The following is a 17,300-nucleotide window of genomic DNA, read 5'->3' as shown; positions in this document are numbered from 1 at the left end:
AGAGATTCCAGATGCCGAAGAACTTGTGTTTACTGGGAATTTTGAGTGTGTGTCAATGAGCGGAAAGGTCATGAGAACAGCAGCAAACACAAACAGCATTCGCACACACAACTTCCTTTTCCATCGTTTAAACCGCTCCCAATGCTTGACACGTGGCTGTACCTCAGGGTTCTGGGGTTCTGGAGTAAGATGTCTTTATTTTCATGATGTACGGTCAGCATAGTATTCTAGTTGGATTAACTGATCGCAGGGTTATTCACAAGCACCGACTTCCCGTCCTGGGTCGGTTTTATTCTGGGGTTCCCTTCCTGCTGTCCAAATGTCAGGGTTGCTCTTGGAGTGGAGTCAGGAATATTTGAGTTATGAGGTCACTTCCTGTTTTGGTAACAGACAGGGAAGCTCACCTTTTTTGTTCCTAATGACGTCAGTCTTTGACCAATTTAATAACAGACTTTGTGCTAATATAATGGGACAATACACACAAAGTAGATCCTTTTATTACTGGGCTCTTTAAAGTTGAATTTCCAGCCTCTCAGACTGAGATGTCTGATGGTCCAACATCAAGTTTCTGAGTCCAGATGAGTTGTTGGGGGTTCACTGTGAGTTTCTATCATGTTGTCCCCCAGTTTCATCCGCAAAGCAGAGAGAAGTTCAACCGACTGACATAACTCCATGTCTGAAGTGTCCGCCTGATGCTTTAATCACAACCGAATGGCTCAATCGTGACTTTGTACCACAAATAGCTTCATTTCCCAGAATTCCGAGACTTTAATCTTCCATCCAGGCATTTTTTGGAATTTTTCATCTAATGGAAAGAGTTTGTTCTCAAGGCCGACCTTCGGTTGTCACACGCCTGTGACTGTGCGAGGTTCCGTCCTGCATTCAGAGGGTCGTGGCGGACTTGACTTTGGAGGACAGGACCTGCCTGAACCTCCTCTTCAGCTCCTGCATGTTGGGAGATTTGGGCCTGGCCAGGTGGAGGCCGCCTCGTCTTTTCTCCCCGTTCACTCCTCCCAGCGCTCGGAACACCTGAAGCACAGACGACGCCCAAATCAACCCCGACCGAATGCGACAGGAAGAGGTTCCTTTAATGCTGCCTCTACATGTTTTGCCACTTGGGGGCACCAAAACAAGCTGCAAACACTAAAATACTGGCCTGATTTCATAAAAAAAAATATCAAAAATGATTACAGATTAGAGTTTCTTCAACATTTAGCCACGAACGTTGACGTGGACATCGATAGAATTCTAATGATCTGTCTCACCTCCTGGCAAAGATGGAGGAAGGCGGTGTGGACTCCCTCGTGGTTTTCTCTGGCCGAGGCCTCGAAATAAACTCCGCCTGAGAGCAGAGGCACTTTTCTTATCGTTCTGATAACATTCCTCACTCATTAGGCAGCACGCAGGATATAGATCAGAGCGAAACATTCTCACTGCCTGCGTGTGTGTGTATATGTGTGTGTGAAAATGCTTTAAAATGAGCCTGCTGGCTAATATAGAGGTTTCATGTGCCCGTTCATTTTGCCTGTCGGGCAGGGGAAGAAGAGACGGGCCTCACCGAGTGAAGACGCTAACGTCTCGCCTTCATCTGCCGGCACTTGTCGGGCTCTAAGAAGGTCGCTCTTGTTTCCAACCTGCAGCAGATTACAGGATAGATTGGATTATGGGGATTAGGGGTTAACAGGTGGTCCTCAGACAGAGAAAGACACCCAATGCTGAAGGAGATTAATATTTGGAAAAGATGGTAATATTAAGCTAGTAAAAAGGCCTCCAAAGTAAAAATGCAGAGGGCTGAATCATGACCTTTCTGGGGTTTTTGACGCACACTGACCAGTATGACGGGTATGTTTCCGGAGGGGTGTATGCGTCGGACATGTTGGTATAGCGGCTGGATGGTGCGGTAGCTGTTGTGGTCCGTGATGGAGAAGACCAGCACGTAACCGTCTGCCCAGTAGATCGACCTGGAAGTGAGGTCATAACAGAGATGTTTCACGGTGGGGTTCGTTTCTAGAGATCAAGCGTTGGATGAACCTGACCTGTTGATCTGCTCCTGGCAGTAGAGGCCCTCAGCATCATCCTGAAAAAGAAAACAACTGTATTTAGTCTGGACGGGTGGACGCCGTGATGTGTGACGAGTCTCGTTGCCTTCACGGTGTGAGCCGCCGAGTTTGGCGGTCGTGTACCGACACACTCCTGCTGCTACAGTTTGAACTCTTCACCCATCGGACCACCCCGGCGCCCACTCACGGAGACTTAGACGAACCCGGCTGCACGCTTGTCAGGAAACATTTATAAAATAATGGCACGGCACCATTTCAGCCTTTGAAATCAACCAGACGTTCTGGACCGCCTTGACCTCGGCGCCTCGACAGGCCGATTATTTCTCTCTAATCTCTCGGAGGCTCATCATCCCTCCAGAAAGGACTTCCTCTGCCCGCCGTTATCTCTCCCGCGTGGAGGAAATGAGCGGCCGAGGCTTTGGTTTTGTAAACTGTGGGGTGAGCTGTGTGGCACGTTGCGCTCATTAAATTCATCATGGGCGAGGAGCTGCCCCTCACTTCAAATGCATTCCTGACGAGATAAACGACGGCGAGTTTCGTAACGACGCCGTTTCGGGGCCGTTTTGGTGAATTTGGCTGATGAGAAGCGAGGCCGCGTGACCTTACGTGGCAGAATTGACGGCGATGTTTTGTGAGCGGCCAACGTTTACTTTTTCCATCCAGCTGTTCGACTGTGACACACAACATCTGTGGGCTTTTTCCGTGCCCCCATTTGTTACCTGGAGAGCGACACAGGGAGTGTCCTGGATCTGAAGTGACACTTCCTCCCCTTCCAGGGTGACCTTTCTGGAGTAGAGCGCTCCTGTGGAGAATGAAAGAGGAGGACAGGCGGATGAATGAATGGGGTCGATGACGGCGTTTCTCTGGAGCCGAGGACAGAAAGCACGTTTCCTCTGCCTCGTATGAGAGATAAATGAGTGGAAACTCACCGGTGTTTGCTTCATAGTCCCCAATGAACCTCTTGGTCAGAAACCTGACGATCAGAGCTGAAAAGAGAACATGACATCAGTGCCTCGGTGCCAAAAGAATCCGGGCAAAATCTGCGTTAAACTTCACAGCTGCAGCCAGTTGACCTATATATCACGTGTGTATTTAACATGTGTTGCTGGAATTTTCCTTTTCCGTGCCACATTGTTTTTGTTTTAACTGCTTTCATACCAGAGGGATGAACAAATAGGTTCAAAGTCTGAACTAATGCACACACTAATAATCACCAAATACTCAGAATCTGGTGTTGCAAGACCTTGGGGATCATCTTCTACTGATTAATTATTGCCTCATCCTCTGGTTGTTGGGACTTTCTGCACAGGTTTTCCCCTGACATTTGCAGTTTGTGGGTTTTTATTTGGGTTCCTTTTCACACAAAGATTAATTTGTCTTCTGAACAAGACAAATTGTGCAAGTACATGTTGAAAAGGTCCAGGTACCTAGTCAGTAAACATCCCCTGGGACATTGAGGAAAAACCATTAATAAATGACAAAAATGGTTTAAAGACCAGGTCAAAGCCCAGACCTCAATCTAATAGGGTTTGCATGTGGAAAATGGAGGTTGTCTGTGTAGATTCTCAATCATCCAGGTCATAGATATCCAAGGTAGTTTTCTTTGTCAACTGGACTGTATTTCAAAGAGAAGAAATACAGTCCAGTAGACAAAGAAAACTATCTTGGAAAATGGAGGCTGACATGCAGGTTTAGTGGAGGTTCTCATGAAGAATGCAGTAAAACTGCAGTGTGCAAATCTGACCCCCTCACAACACACAAACACACACACACACACACACCACCACCACCACCAGAATATGCATCAAACACGCTTTCTTGCTCATTTTATTTTACTGAATTGTATTTTTTCTGCACAGTATTGCGTACATTAGTTAGTGGGGATGAAAGACTGAATCAAAATAATAATAAAAGTGTGAAATGTCTCCCCCTGCTGTCCAGATTTACAACAGTCTTAATTGTTGTCTTCAAATATATATTGACCAGTTTCTTAATGAAGATATATGAGTGTATAAATACACTGCTGTCAAACCCCAGCAACCAACACTGAAACGCACAGTTGAGGAGTAGCTTGTGTTTAGAAAAGAAAAATAGCAAGCTGTTGTATAATTTCCTCCCCCTCGCTCCAGTGATCTCCGTGCACGTCCATACCGGTTTTCCCGACGTTGCTCGCTCCCAGAACCACAATCTTCACCGTCTTGTTGGGCACACAGTCCAGCAGGGGATACTCCGGTATGGGGACCAGCAGAAAGTTGCCAGACCCGCTGCTGCTGTTCATGGTTCCTGGCGCTGGGTCGCCAGTCAGCCTCATTTAGCTCTACTCTGAAACACTCTTCGATTAAAAATAGAAACCTTCAAAAATGTATTCCGATATTCCCAGAAATATCTCTGGAAATGAGAGTGACCTGAAATGTCAAATGTCCCGAGATTTCGATTGCTTTTTTTTGGATCCTTGTCCTGTGCGTACAAAGTTCAAAATTCCCAAATATTCCCGGGGTATCCCATCCAGTTTAGAGTTTCCCCGTACTTTTAGTGCGTCGACGGTGGATCTTTGAGTAATAACAGGCCGTTATTTTCCTGGCAAAACTATCGATGTGAAGTTTTGAATGCATTACAATTGTAAATCGGCGGGTTGCGGTGCGCACCAGATGCCTGTCTGCGGACCGGGCGGAGAGTGAGGGGGGAGGAAGGAAAACTTAAAACCATCCCATATTATATTCCCACGGGATCAGTTGAAGATGGACAGCTCCTCTCTCGCATCCTGAGTAAAACAATCATGAAAGAAACGGGATGAGATTGGAATTTTTATTCATGCTTTCTCTGGCTCTTTTTTCCGTGTGGTGTAACTCCTTAAATAAAATAAACATTGAAGAAAAATAGATGATTACGTGCTTTGGCAGTACAAGTTGTAATTTATCATACATTAAGGCAAAAAATCGTTTGGAGCTGTTCCCTCAAACAATTCATTCACAAGCACGTACCCGACAGAGTCGAAACAATTTGTGAATTACTTATTTTGGCTTGTTTGAATGTTTAAAATGAGGTACACTGGGCGTCACAGTCTTACACCGGACCGCAGGGACGCTACAGCACCGCCCGCCGTATTGGTCCGGTGCTCGGAATCGAACGCACTGTTATCGTGAAGGGGCGACGCTCTCTCTCCAATCTGGACGAGAGAAACCGCAAAGTCAGACAACGCTGGTATATTGACGTTTACGGAAGTTGGTGTTTACGTTCAAAGTAAAATACAACATTGAAAGCGTTTTAGGATATCTTTTGCTCTGACGTCAAGATTTCCAATAAAAAACCTAATGATTAACTTTGTCAGTCAAAAGGAAAAAAGATCATTTACATCATAATCAGAGAATCGTTAGAATGACTGTTAAAGTTTCATTGAGTCGTGGCATTATTCGTCGAACTCCCTGCGTATTATTGTGGAAAGTACATTACCGGAAATGATGTATGAGTATTCCCTCTGACTTAACAGTACACATAGGGACGGACAGAAAGCTACCGGAACTCTGCAGCCGCATCGGCTCTGATAATTTACCACCGGGGTTCGGTCCAATATGGCGGCTTACGGATGGAAATACTGATGACAGTCCGAAAGATCGCCTCGATTTGTACGATGGTGAGTGAAAATTCTGCTTTAGTGTTGTATTTGTATGCTGCGGTGTTGTCCACTGGCAGGGCTGCCGAGCCAGGACGCTAGCTGCCCCGCTAGCTGTTTGCTAACCTCACAGGGCAACATGATAACACAGGCTTTCCAGAAAGTTGTATGGCATATTATGTTAACAAATTATTTTCATTTTCCCTGGACGTTCTCTTTACTTAAACATACCGATTTATGTACACTCAAAGCCCGTTTGACAGCTTATCAGTTAGCTTTGGCTGGCTTTGGAATTGTTTATGCAAGAAGGGCAGGGTTGACCATCGGTCGAAAACTAGCTAGCTTAGCCTGATAACACCCCCCACCCCCCGTGGCTCTCGGGACAAAGTTCTTTGCTCACCCGTCTTTCTGATTTATGTTCAGCATCATGTACTGATTATATTCACACTGGTGATTAATTACTTCTAATGAAATGGGCACGAATTCAGTGGAGACACGTGGACTGAAGGAATTAAAAAACAGCGAAGACAGTTGATGTCACTCCTTATCGCCTAATCTGTTGGAGAAATCCGACATTTCCTGTTATGCTCTACATGTTTCCCTAGACTTGGCCATTCAAAATGAGCAAGACACTGTTCTTACTACGGACAAACACGTTTATGGCGAATATTTTGTGCAGCAGCCAGTCCGGTTGATTCCCGTATCGATTATGGAGGTCTCAAGCTGAAGGACATCTACCTGATCGACTTGTTGTTCCAGAGAGGCTAAAATGGCCATCCCGCTTCCTTTTGGATTGTGATTGCACTAATTTTTGATTCTTGCAGCACAACCAGATCAGAGGCAGAAAGGGCAGCTTAAAGCCAGAAGATTAACTCGTGGCTGCAACTTATCCCGTTTCCACCACTGCACCTTTTAGAGCTGACATACGGCCAAACAGATGCCACCGAGTTGTGGGCTGCAGTCCATTTACATTTGCTGGCCCGTGCGTGTGTTTGTGTGCGCGTAGTGAGGCAGTGGAAGCCATTTCAGTATAACCCATTTATATGTGAAAGGCAGCATCATTGTGTCAAATTACCAGCAGCGAATATGAACACAGCTCGTTGGTTGTGACGCGCACGCCGGGTTTGCTGGGGAGCCGCCCGGAAACTATTTGCTTCTCCGAAAAATCAGTTTTAGCAGTAAAACTGACTGTCAGTAGTTGTTTGTTCATACAGGAACTTTTAGGATACATTCGTTCCGAGAAAAACAAAGCATTGAATATGTTGTTGATGCTGATTGTCACCTGGGGTGTTGTCAAGGTTTAAAGGGAAGGTTCGTGTTTCCTGGTTAAATTAAATTGCTGATTGATGTGTGTAATTTCCGGGAGAGTGTGATGTCACTTCCTGTTCCCGGCGCACAGGTGCGCCTCAATTAACGAATTTTACTCCAGAGCGACATTTTGTTGGACTAAATATCGTGTTTACGCGAAAGATATACATGTAAGTTACGCTTTCATATTGTCCCGTATTTGGTTCATCACTCCTTTTTGGATTTTGTGGTCAAAGGTTGGTTAATTAGATACCGTAATTGGGTCGTTGAGGGTACCGGCCGAGCTCCTGCTAATGTCCATTTTAGCCTGTTTACCTTTTTTAAAAATTAAGTTATTGCGCATTTTACAGTTATTAGAGGAAGCATACGCAATTTGTATTTGTAATTTTCCTTTTAACCCTGATTGTCCCGTTCCTTTTTGCATGAAATGCCTCAGCTAGTTTTAGCTGACATGCTAATGTTAGTTGCTCATTTTTGAATCTGTGGCGTATCGGTAGTTTCAGAGAGATCGGTCCAATTGTTCGTGTTGGACCACTTGAACTGACATGAGGGATTGACGGCTTCCTCCAGATGAGGTGACGGATGTTGGAGATGGTCCCGGTGGTTTGAGGTCAGAGGTCGCGGTTGTGGCTGCAGGAAACGCGCTGAAATGGGAAAAGCTGTGGCCGGGAAGGGGAAAAGGGAAAATGAAAAAGGCCTGCTGAGGTTAGACACCGGTCATTTAAAGCACGTCTGCTTAAATGGATGAAAGGTTCTGTCTTTACTCTTATGGCTTACTTGAGGGGCCTGAGCATCTTTTGATTGGTACAATATTGGGTTCGTGCACCCACGTCCAGGCCCAATCGAGCTGTATTTGCATTTAGACTTTAAAAAACACTTCTCAGTCGGTGCTGATTGCCTGAAATTGGAGTCAAAGCGGGTTTCTACATGTGATTGTGTAGCAGGTGCAAAGCTCTGCCGGTCGCGATGCTTTCTTTTCAGAGTGGACCCGTTGACCGTCTTCACTGAACCGAGCTTGGTCCCCTTCACCAAACCCCAAGGCTTGTTGCCAGGACATCATTGAGCTCATTAATGAGGTTTTAAACCTCTTTAAAGCCGTAATGTGCTGAAACGGTACAGACATTTTCGAACAAAGAGCCGTTTTAGGTTACAGGACTCGTGAATCATCTTCATCGGATGTAACTCTGTGGAGGATAAGACCCTGGAAGTGCCGGAAACGTCTGCCCTGAGCAGATCCGCTGTGACAAACGGACCCCAGATGCTTTTGTGTGCTTGGATATGATGTGATGATTGTTTCACGTCCAGTAAGATTGTCTCTTCTTCTCCTCCTGTAAGGGCGCCAATGCCTCTGCCTTGGAAAAGGAGATTGGACCGGAACAGTTTCCCGTTAATGAACACTACTTTGGACTCGTCAACGTAGGTGTTTGCCACGTTTGAGGAGCATCAGTCTGCCGTCACCAGCCTTCACTCACTCTCCCCCTAACCCCGACCCTTCTTTTCTTTAGTTCGGCAACACCTGCTACTGCAACTCGGTGCTGCAGGCGCTGTATTTCTGTCGACCTTTCAGGGAGAAGGTTTTGGCGTACAAGGTGAGTAGGGGTCTGCTGAGCCGCCTTATTTGTCCGGCTAAAAGCACATGCTTCTTAAAAGGGACTGATGTGTCCCAGGGTTAGCTTTTAGTTGATCATAACAAGGGTTTTCTGAGTGGAGGGGCCCAAAAAGTCACTCCTTGCTACTTGTAGATCCTCCACAGTTGACCTTTACAAATTCAGTCAATCAGTTAGAAGACTTGGACTCTGATTTATTATCAGACTTTTTCACTGTAGGACAAAAACACTTTTACTCGTTGAAGTTAAGATTATATATTTTCTGATGACCATGAGCTGAACACGTTTACTGTCCACAATCCATGAAGAAGAGACAGAAAGTTGATGGAAACGGCACCATTTCTAGATTATACCAGTAACTGTCCAAGATAAGAGACTCCTTTAATGATTTATGAAGCTCAGACAGAATTCAAGTTGTGAGTCAGACCTGCATGTACATCATGAGATCATGCACACATTTACTGTGTGGATGACATCATTCCTACCCATTAGAGAACATCATCGGGTATGGTCCATAGCTCCTTTCCTCTAAAGGAAGAAAGTGTTAACAGGCAACTTGTGTTTTTGAAGGTGCAGCCTCGTCGAAAAGAGTCCCTCCTCACCTGCCTGGCCGACCTGTTCAACAGCATCGCCACACAGAAGAAGAAAGTCGGGGTCATCCCTCCCAAGAAATTCATCTCCCGTCTAAGGAAGGAAAATGGTGAGCGGTGCCGTTTCATTTCAAACCCGGCATCTCACGCTGCCTCTGACAGAAACGTATGAATACGACTTCCTGGAAAAGACTCGGGAAGACCGCTGTCGTTCAGCTGAGGTCGTTGACTTCAGAGGGAGGAAGAGAAAATAAAAAGCAGGAAGCAGGGGAGGTCAATCTGAGCTGAGAAATGAATGTCCCAGCTGAGGGAATAAAGCTGTCAGCCGAGCTCCAGCGGAAAGCTCGGAGAAAAGAAGCTCCTAATTAGCGCTTCTTGCTGACGTTCAGGATCTGTGTTCATTTCCTCTCAGAGCTCTTTGACAACTACATGCAGCAGGACGCCCATGAGTTTCTCAACTACCTCCTCAACACCATCGCAGACCTGCTCCAGGAGGAGAAGAGCCAGGAGCGGCAGCAGAACGGGAAACTGGTGCAGAACGGGGGCGGTGGGGTAGGAGGAAGCGACGGAGGGAAGGAGACGCAGCAAACGTGGGTTCACGAGATTTTCCAAGGAACCCTGACAAATGAGACGCGCTGCCTCAACTGTGAAGCTGTGAGTCACATCCCAACATTGCAACACCAAACACTCCAGACCCCCTCCTATTATGCTGGATTTAAGCCATCTGTTTATTTTGGAAAGAATCCACCGGCGTAAACGTCTGAACGTGTCCTCAGTAAATACGGACTTCACGGGAACACCAGCTGTTCTTCAGATGTTTGAACCAGCAGAACTTTCATGTTCTCTCCCCCTGCAGGTGAGCAGTAAAGACGAGGACTTCCTGGATCTGTCGGTGGACGTGGAGCAGAACACGTCCATCACGCACTGCCTTAGGTAACATCCTCCAGGAAGCCCCATCGCGTGAGCTTTAAAGAGAAAGGTTCATCCTAAGGTTTTCTCCACAGGGGCTTCAGCAACACGGAGACGTTGTGCAGCGAGTACAAGTACTACTGCGAGCAGTGTCGCAGCAAACAGGAAGCCCAGAAAAGGTGGGTGAGGCCCGCTGGTTCTATTTCGAAGACCTTTCTGGACTTCCACCTCGTGTGATTGTACATTCTTGTCCTTCCGTCAGGATGAGGGTGAAGAAGTTACCCATGATCCTCGCCCTCCACCTGAAGCGCTTTAAATACATGGACCAGCTCCATCGCTACACCAAACTGTCCTACCGTGTGGTCTTCCCCCTGGAGCTCCGCCTCTTCAACACGTCTGGGGACGCCACCAACCCAGACCGCATGTACGACCTGGTGGCCGTCGTCGTGCACTGTGGCAGGTACGATGATGGATCCTTGAAACCCACAGCTACTTAACGAGCAGTCATCTTTTAATCCAAGATGCATTCTTTTAGAATATTACAAAGGTAAATGTTTATTTGGACTTGAAATATCACATGTAAATTACAACAGACAGTAATTTCTGCCTGCCACTTGTAGATGTTGGCTTTAATAGTCATTGAGTGCAGCCAGTATTCCTGGACAGGCCTCAGCTCCAGGTGGACAGGCTGAGGACAGGAGAGACTGGGACGCCCTGACGGTCCTGCAGAGTTCCACAGCCACCTGAGCTGACTCCTGAGCTGAGTCATCTTTGAAAGGGCTAAAAGTATTTTCAAATATTCTGATTAATTCAGCGTGAGTCAACTATTTGCAGTTAGATGTAGACGTCCACTCCATCCCAGAGAACAAGCACAGGAAGGAACATGTTTCCCAAACCCCGTGGAGGCGAGAGGATTGAAAAGGGGTTTAAAAATAAGATGTGCAGGACTGGAACTAGTTATTTTATTACTAGTTATATTAGTATTTACACTGCATCAAGCAGAACGTCTTTCTTCCAAAGTCGGTAGGTGTAACTCTGGTTTGTGGCCTCTGTCCGTCCTCCTGTCCGTCCACGAGCAGCTGATCACGTGACTGGACCCGTGTTCTGAAGAGGCTGCTGCACCTGTCCAACAAGTCCACTGCCAGCCCCGGGAAGGGGGGGGGGGGGGGGTGCGCCACAGCAGCAGACCATAAACACACCTGCTGAGTCAGCATGCAGGGATCTGAGCGATGGAGGCTCGCTGGTGGCCGTTGTTCCCTTGGTAACATCCCTTTAAGATTTAAAGTGGGCCAGGACAGATTTGTGATGCTGTGAAGAAAACAAAAACCCAAACCATATGAACGCTTATTAACCGACTTACTGGCTCTGTGGTCACCGTGGTAACGGACCGACCACCACACGTGTAGTTTAGGATCTGTGGACGTCCCAGTGTCCCCCCTGCTGTGTGGTGCTGTGGTCTCACTCACCTCCTGTCCTGTGTCTCCGCAGTGGTCCCAACCGTGGACACTACATCACCATCGTTAAGAGCCACGGATTCTGGCTGCTGTTTGACGACGACATAGTAGAGGTGAGTCGGCGTTCCCAGCTCCTCGGGTCACATCCAGAACCAGCGTGGCTGCAACAGGATGGAGGGAAACTGATTAGAGCTCCACGCTTATGTAGCCACCTGGTACCTATATGCTGCGACTGAAGCCGGCCCGTTTAAAACGGATCCCACTGACAGCGAGGGGGCCCACAGGGACATCTGGGGAGGGATCTGGACGGTTTTTGCTGGATTCAGCTGTCAGAGTAGAAACACTTTTTTTTATATAAATGGTCCAGAGATTTACTCTCCCTTTTTCCCTAAAATGCCAGGAAGATCGTTTAGCAACAGTCCAAGTATTTAACGGATCCTATTCTTGTCTTAAAATGGGCCAGGAGTAAAAGGGTTTGCCCCTCTTTCCTAAGGACTTTAGCTCCGAACTGGTGTCGGCCTAATGATTAATCCCATTATCTCTCTCCCTTTCTCATAGAAAATTGACGCACAGGCAATCGAGGAGTTCTACGGACTGACTTCAGACATTTCCAAGAACTCTGAATCAGGATACATCCTGTTCTATCAATCCAGAGACTGAAGCAGCCAGCAGCAAATCCCCGGAAGACTGACTGTCACTCAACAGACGGGAGGGGAATGGCACTTACAGGCTGCCACCAGAACCATCCAGTCAGCTCACTTAGGAATCCAGGCTTTATTCCCAGTGGGCGGAGCTTCGTACGGTTGCGTGCCAGCCTCTTGGATTAGGCCTGTGCCAGTCCTGCGAGCCCACACTGCAAAATGCACCTTAACATAGCCAAGACGACCGAATCTCTAATATTTGCTTTGTGGGACGATGGCACAACCAAGCGGCCGTTTCTGACGGGACGCAAGAGCAACTTGTGATTCCTAATCCTTCTCATGCCAGTCAGCAGTGGTTTAGTGTGCATATTACAGCCAGCTCTAAGCTTGTAAGCTAACACAGCGGCTACATCTGCCCTGCGGAACAGAATGTCTACAAACAATCCCATAACCAACAGCCTAATTACACCTTCAACCTTGCACGGATAAACACCATCGCTAAGAGCCGTTAAACAAGCGTTTGCTGGTTGGCAATATTTGCCTTCGAGCCCAGAACTGAGAATCACCAAAAAAGATGATAGCGATTAAGTTTTTTTTTTTGTTTTTCTTTAAAAAAAATACAATACAAACCTGTAATCACCTACAATCTAATGGTTTTAATTGTTCTATTTAAGATTATTTGATTAATATCTTAACAGATTGTGTTACAGGTTTCAAGTAACAGCACAAATCTGGCTAAATATGGCCGGTAAATATTAGCAGCGCGAGCTGCGGTTCTGAACCAAAACCTCCACCCAGGGATCTCACCCCAGCGGAGTTACTGGACGTTCCTCTGGCCGAGCGATGCTCGGTTTATGGAACCAGGTTTGGTTTTCCCCCTCCCACCCTGCGAATCGGATCTCTCCTGTGATGCACGGTGAAGGAGGATCCGCTGATGGAGCTGGCCTATCATGAACGAGTCTCCACCGTTGGGTGGTCATTAATTGTAGAATCATCCTGTTCTAAGAATGATCTCAACTATTGTCAATAAAGTTGCGCAGCATTCCACCATAATGCGAAGCTTGATTTGCTCTGACAGATGTGGAGGGAGGGGAGAACTTACCAGCAGTGAGGCGTCCCTCCACGTTTGGATGGTCTCCAGAGAAAAATGGCGTCACGCAGTGAGGGAACGTCCTTTAAGAAGGAGGCGTCTCTACGTCTCCCCCTGAAAGATAATTGACGTAGACATGTTTAGGAGCACAGACGTTACAGGCTGCTGTAACTTTATGTTGAGCTATAAAGAACAGAATCGCGGGCGTTTCATCTGCCGACTCACCTCATGCTGACACCCCCTCAAACACACACAGATGGGGAACATCAAACGCCGACACCTCACATGAGTTTGAGATTTAATTCTCTAGTAAAGTCCTGAACACACCTCCATGAAAAACACATTGACATGAGGGAAAAAAAGAAGACATTTCTACTAGAATAACGATGCAAACAGGCAAGATAAGCTCTTGTAACTTTGGCCATGCGGGGGGACAAAATAAAAAATATCTGTACAAAAGACATTCACAGAAACATTGACTATAATTTGGCACTAATCTGAAAACTAGTCCAAGAATCCGGATTAGAGCTGTTAAAACCTGGTCATCATCGCCCTCCAGCGGTTGATTGGTAGAACTACAAGTCGTATTTTCTTTAGGAATTTCTTCCTGATGAAAAGGTGGAAACTTTTGGTGTCCTGGAATTTGATTTCTACATCGACTATAATTCCAGTTATTCCAATGGAATGAAACTTTTAAATTCATAAATGAGACGTTATTCTCAATTGTGTACATTTAGTGAGCAGAACACCTGTTGTAGAGTTTAACAGCTTTCAATCGTGATAAAATAGAGAGTCAAGTCCATGTAACTTCTTAAATTACTGAATTTAAAACATAGAATTTGTCTCAACCATTAATAAAACTGAGGTAATGAGATTTTACTTTACTCAGCTGATCAACTTTTTAACCTTTAAAATATGGCTTCATAGAGGACAGATGAGATATTAAATTTAAAAAAGTTAAACACAAATTCAGTCCAGGTCCATTGTTCATACTTTGACATGCGTCTTCAGATTTATGGATGGATCTTCTTCCAGGTTAGAGGGAAAACAGAAGGCATGTTCCAGTGCCTGCGGCAGGAGTTCCACAAGGTATCAGGAAAATTACTGTCTTCATTTCCAGATAATCTCAAAGGCAGATGAAACTCATCTGTTTTACTTCAACGGCTCATCTGAGCAAGTTGTGCTTGCAGCCATCGCCAACGTCCTCAAAACAAAGCAAAAGTCACGTACTTTAGTATGTCCGATGGCCCGTTTCTCCGGGGACCTCTGACCTCGTTCACTTCCCCATCGTTTGTCATACAATGGTCTCCGAGCTCGACCCTTTTCCGGTGAAGAAGTCCCAGAAGTTGGCGACCGGTGAGGATTTGACCTCTTCCTGCGGCGTCTGCCTCACCCAGATGCTGCTCTCGGTGGAGCCGCTCAAGCTGGAGCAGCTGCCGCTGTTGCCGACGCTCAATGAGAGGCTGAGCTTGCCCCTGCGGTCGTGGCCCTCGTGGTCCTGGCTGTGGTCTCTGGAGGAGGACGGCTGGCCCAGGCTGAGGAGGTTGTGGTGGGAGTGGAACTGACGCATGTGCCGGATGGATTTTCCTGGAGGGACGTCACCTAAAGGATGGGATAAGGCAAAGTGGAACGTCTACATCTCCCACTTCCTATCGATCACCACTAGATGGCGCTGTAGCCACTTTAATCACCCAACACACTCCCTTTATAATATTTGAGTCAATGATCTTCAGGGTTTGATCTATTTTGGTTATAGTTTCAACCAATTTCAAACAACGGGAATCTTATTTACGTAAAAATAAAGTGACTGACTCCAACTCAGGTGTTAAGGGAAGAGTACCATATCTGTTGTCCTGTCGCTTCCTGTTCTGATTTAGTTTGAGAACGTTGAGGAAAACCTCGCTGGTCAGGCTGCTCTCGCTGCTGCTGCCATGTGGCGGGAATAGTGGTGAAGGCGGCTCCAGCGGAGACAAACTCCCGCTGGAGGCCCCCACAGAGTCCAGCGATGCCCCCGTGTCCCGACGGCCTCCCGACTCGCTGCTCTCCACCGTCACATGGCTGCCACAGAGGAAACACGCTTAGCCACAGAGAGGAAGCGCACGCAGTAGCAGCAGCAGCTTGGAAACACCCGCGGTTAAATTTAGCACGGGCTGATGCTTACCTGAGTTTCCGACGCAGCAGGTAGTCGATGATGTCAGGATCCGTCTGGATCAGGCTCATCAGGACTTCCTGTTGTAGCTCTGCAGAAACCTGAAGGGTTGCATGCACTAATTGATTAAAGTTGTATTACCATGCATGCTAGCAATCGTAACGGCTTGGTTTAAAGAATAACTTTAAGGCGTTGCCGCCGTACCGTGAACAGCCTCTTGTAGTTCTGTATGAGCACCAGCGTCACGCTGATGATCGCTGTGCTGTCCTCGATGCCCATGGCGTAAATGTGAGCACTCGCGTCCGCTCCTCGTTCTCTCTGCAGCAGGTTCGGTCCAAAGATCACCGCTAGGTTCGCGGCGGTCATCTTGTTTCCTGGAATCTAAAGGAAAAAAGGGTAGAGAGGAAATACTCTATGTTCAAGTGTTCTAAAATACAACTACATTTCCCATAATGCAATTTCTCATTTTTTTATTTGCTCAAGGAAGGTGGATATTTGTGTGGTTCATAGTTAACAGATCCAGGCTGTGCAGCGATCCTCCCACCTCCTCGTCGTTTGTTCCGATGGCGTCCTGTGCGAAGCTCTGCACCGTGTGTAAGAGGCTGAGGAGGCGCAGCAGCGTGTCACAGTTGCAGGGAGGCAGCAGGTACAAGAGGTGCTGCAAGTACTGGAGCTGGTCCGCTCCCCTCAGCACTGTAAGAAGAGACCGTTACTATGGCGAGTACAGGCGCCGTCCCGACCACCGCTTGTGTGTGTGCTCACAGTTGGCGTGCAGGAAGGCGGGGTACAGCTCTCTGGGCAGCAGGGGGTCAGGTATGTCTCTGAGGAACTCTTTGAGCAGAGCAGCCACATCGTGGACGCTGTGCTCCTCATCCAGCTGGACGTCCACCCCCATGTCAAAATCCTCCCGCAGCTGAGGATGCGCACACGGACAAAGAAAAAGAGGAAAAAGACAAATGCACATGGGTCAAACTGGGCTCGTTTTCCCCTGATCATCAAAATTTCTCCAAAACAGGATACCACAAATCATCGGCTCTGCACTCCCAGATTATTTTTACATCCCGGCGTTCCTGCCGACCGGATGAACTCAACTTTGTCCAAAACTTTAACCAACTGGTGAGAAAACAATATATCCTGCATCACGCAGTCATGTGACTGCTGTTTTTCACAAAAGGAGGGGCTCCTTGAGCAACCAGGAAGTGGAAAAAGTGCCTGCCTGTGACCTCACCTGTCGCACTCTCTTCTTGGAGCTTCCAACTCGAAAAATTCCCACCGTCTGTAAACCTACAAACACAAAAGGGAGCGTAAACGTCTCTCCATGGTGGGTATGGACCGTTGCCATTGTGGAGCGGTTCCCCCACCGTGAGTCTCGATGTGACTGCAGCACCTCTCCAGCACACGAGGCACCTGTCTGTAGATGGGGTTGAGGCTCAGCTTGGACTGGGTCCTCCCCTCGGACGAGCCCACCTTTTTCAGCTCCAGCTCGGCCGGGTGAGAGAGCTGCAGCGCCTCCAGGAGGCGAGACTGACTCTCTACAAGGTCAGAGATGGAGTCCACCGACAGACCGCCCTGATGGGGACAGAGACGTTTCCTCACGTGACAATATCATAACGTATTCAAACTGTCAAACAGGTTGCCCCCTGGTGGCCGGCTGCATAAGCACGCGTCCTCTTGTGAGCTGCACTGTCACACTCCTGCAGCTCGTCTGGTGTCAACGGTCGCTGCTCCTCTAGATTTATCTTGTGCGTCCAATAACTAACCTTTCCTGTGCACCATCTGTCAGTGTAGGGGACACGACACCATTGCCTCATCTGTCAAAATTAATGTTAATGTCTCGTGCCGTGTGTGTGTGTGTGGGGGGGGGGGGGGGGGGGTTAAGTAT

The 17,300-nt window shown here is 47.4% G+C and overlaps 3 protein-coding genes across 6 annotated transcripts in view; 1 reads left to right on the top strand and 2 right to left on the bottom strand.

The window, feature by feature from the left end:
• Positions 1-13: 13 nt before the first annotated feature.
• rasl11a (RAS-like, family 11, member A) lies at positions 14-4,767 on the bottom strand. The gene is made up of 8 exons (XM_003966852.3): positions 4,212-4,767; positions 2,990-3,046; positions 2,780-2,862; positions 2,037-2,077; positions 1,832-1,961; positions 1,559-1,634; positions 1,266-1,342; positions 14-1,029 (listed from the first exon to the last, which is right to left on the bottom strand). Exons 1-8 carry the CDS (start codon positions 4,369-4,371, stop codon positions 883-885), a joined length of 771 nt encoding a protein of 256 aa, XP_003966901.1. The 5' UTR covers positions 4,372-4,767; the 3' UTR covers positions 14-882.
• A 772-nt stretch (positions 4,768-5,539) lies between these two features.
• Positions 5,540-13,229, top strand: usp12b (ubiquitin specific peptidase 12b). Its single transcript, XM_003966851.3, has 10 exons — positions 5,540-5,691; positions 8,314-8,394; positions 8,484-8,567; positions 9,156-9,285; positions 9,588-9,829; positions 10,032-10,108; positions 10,180-10,263; positions 10,347-10,544; positions 11,573-11,651; positions 12,097-13,229. Exons 1-10 carry the CDS (start codon positions 5,644-5,646, stop codon positions 12,196-12,198), a joined length of 1,125 nt encoding a protein of 374 aa, XP_003966900.1. The 5' UTR covers positions 5,540-5,643; the 3' UTR covers positions 12,199-13,229.
• Positions 10,614-17,300, bottom strand: part of arhgap36 (Rho GTPase activating protein 36) — a 25,190-nt gene continuing 18,503 nt past the window's right edge. For all 4 annotated transcript variants that reach the window (XM_011606626.2, XM_029840475.1, XM_029840474.1 and 1 more), the window contains exons 5-15: positions 16,780-16,987; positions 16,647-16,702; positions 16,181-16,331; positions 15,963-16,111; positions 15,623-15,799; positions 15,431-15,519; positions 15,110-15,327; positions 13,495-14,871; positions 13,282-13,383; positions 11,551-11,699; positions 10,614-11,392 (exon numbers count right to left, since the gene is read on the bottom strand). In XM_011606626.2, coding sequence (XP_011604928.1) covers positions 14,564-14,871; positions 15,110-15,327; positions 15,431-15,519; positions 15,623-15,799; positions 15,963-16,111; positions 16,181-16,331; positions 16,647-16,702; positions 16,780-16,987 — 1,356 coding nt within the window. In that variant the 3' untranslated portion in view covers positions 10,614-11,392; positions 11,551-11,699; positions 13,282-13,383; positions 13,495-14,563. The remainder of the gene's footprint in view (positions 11,393-11,550; positions 11,700-13,281; positions 13,384-13,494; positions 14,872-15,109; positions 15,328-15,430; positions 15,520-15,622; positions 15,800-15,962; positions 16,112-16,180; positions 16,332-16,646; positions 16,703-16,779; positions 16,988-17,300) is intronic.

This window comes from Takifugu rubripes, chromosome 8 (genome assembly GCF_901000725.2).
Source record: "Takifugu rubripes chromosome 8, fTakRub1.2, whole genome shotgun sequence".
NCBI classification, from domain to species: domain Eukaryota; kingdom Metazoa; phylum Chordata; class Actinopteri; order Tetraodontiformes; family Tetraodontidae; genus Takifugu; species Takifugu rubripes.
The sequence above is the reverse complement of the archived record's forward strand: the minus strand, read 5'-3'. Positions and strand labels throughout refer to the sequence as shown.

Coding starts and splice junctions, on each gene's coding strand:
- usp12b (XM_003966851.3), top strand. CDS start 5,644: ATGGAAATACTGATGACAGTCCGAAAGATCGCCTCGATTTGTACGATG. Junction 8,568..9,155: donor AGAAGGTTTTGGCGTACAAG/GTGAGTAGGGGT, acceptor GTGTTTTTGAAG/GTGCAGCCTCGTCGAAAAGA. Junction 9,286..9,587: donor CCGTCTAAGGAAGGAAAATG/GTGAGCGGTGCC, acceptor ATTTCCTCTCAG/AGCTCTTTGACAACTACATG.
- rasl11a (XM_003966852.3), bottom strand. CDS start 4,371: ATGAGGCTGACTGGCGACCCAGCGCCAGGAACCATGAACAGCAGCAGC. Junction 2,078..2,779: donor CTCCCTGTGTCGCTCTCCAG/GTAACAAATGGG, acceptor TTTCTTTTTCAG/GATGATGCTGAGGGCCTCTA. Junction 1,962..2,036: donor TGCCAGGAGCAGATCAACAG/GTCAGGTTCATC, acceptor CCTCACTTCCAG/GTCGATCTACTGGGCAGACG.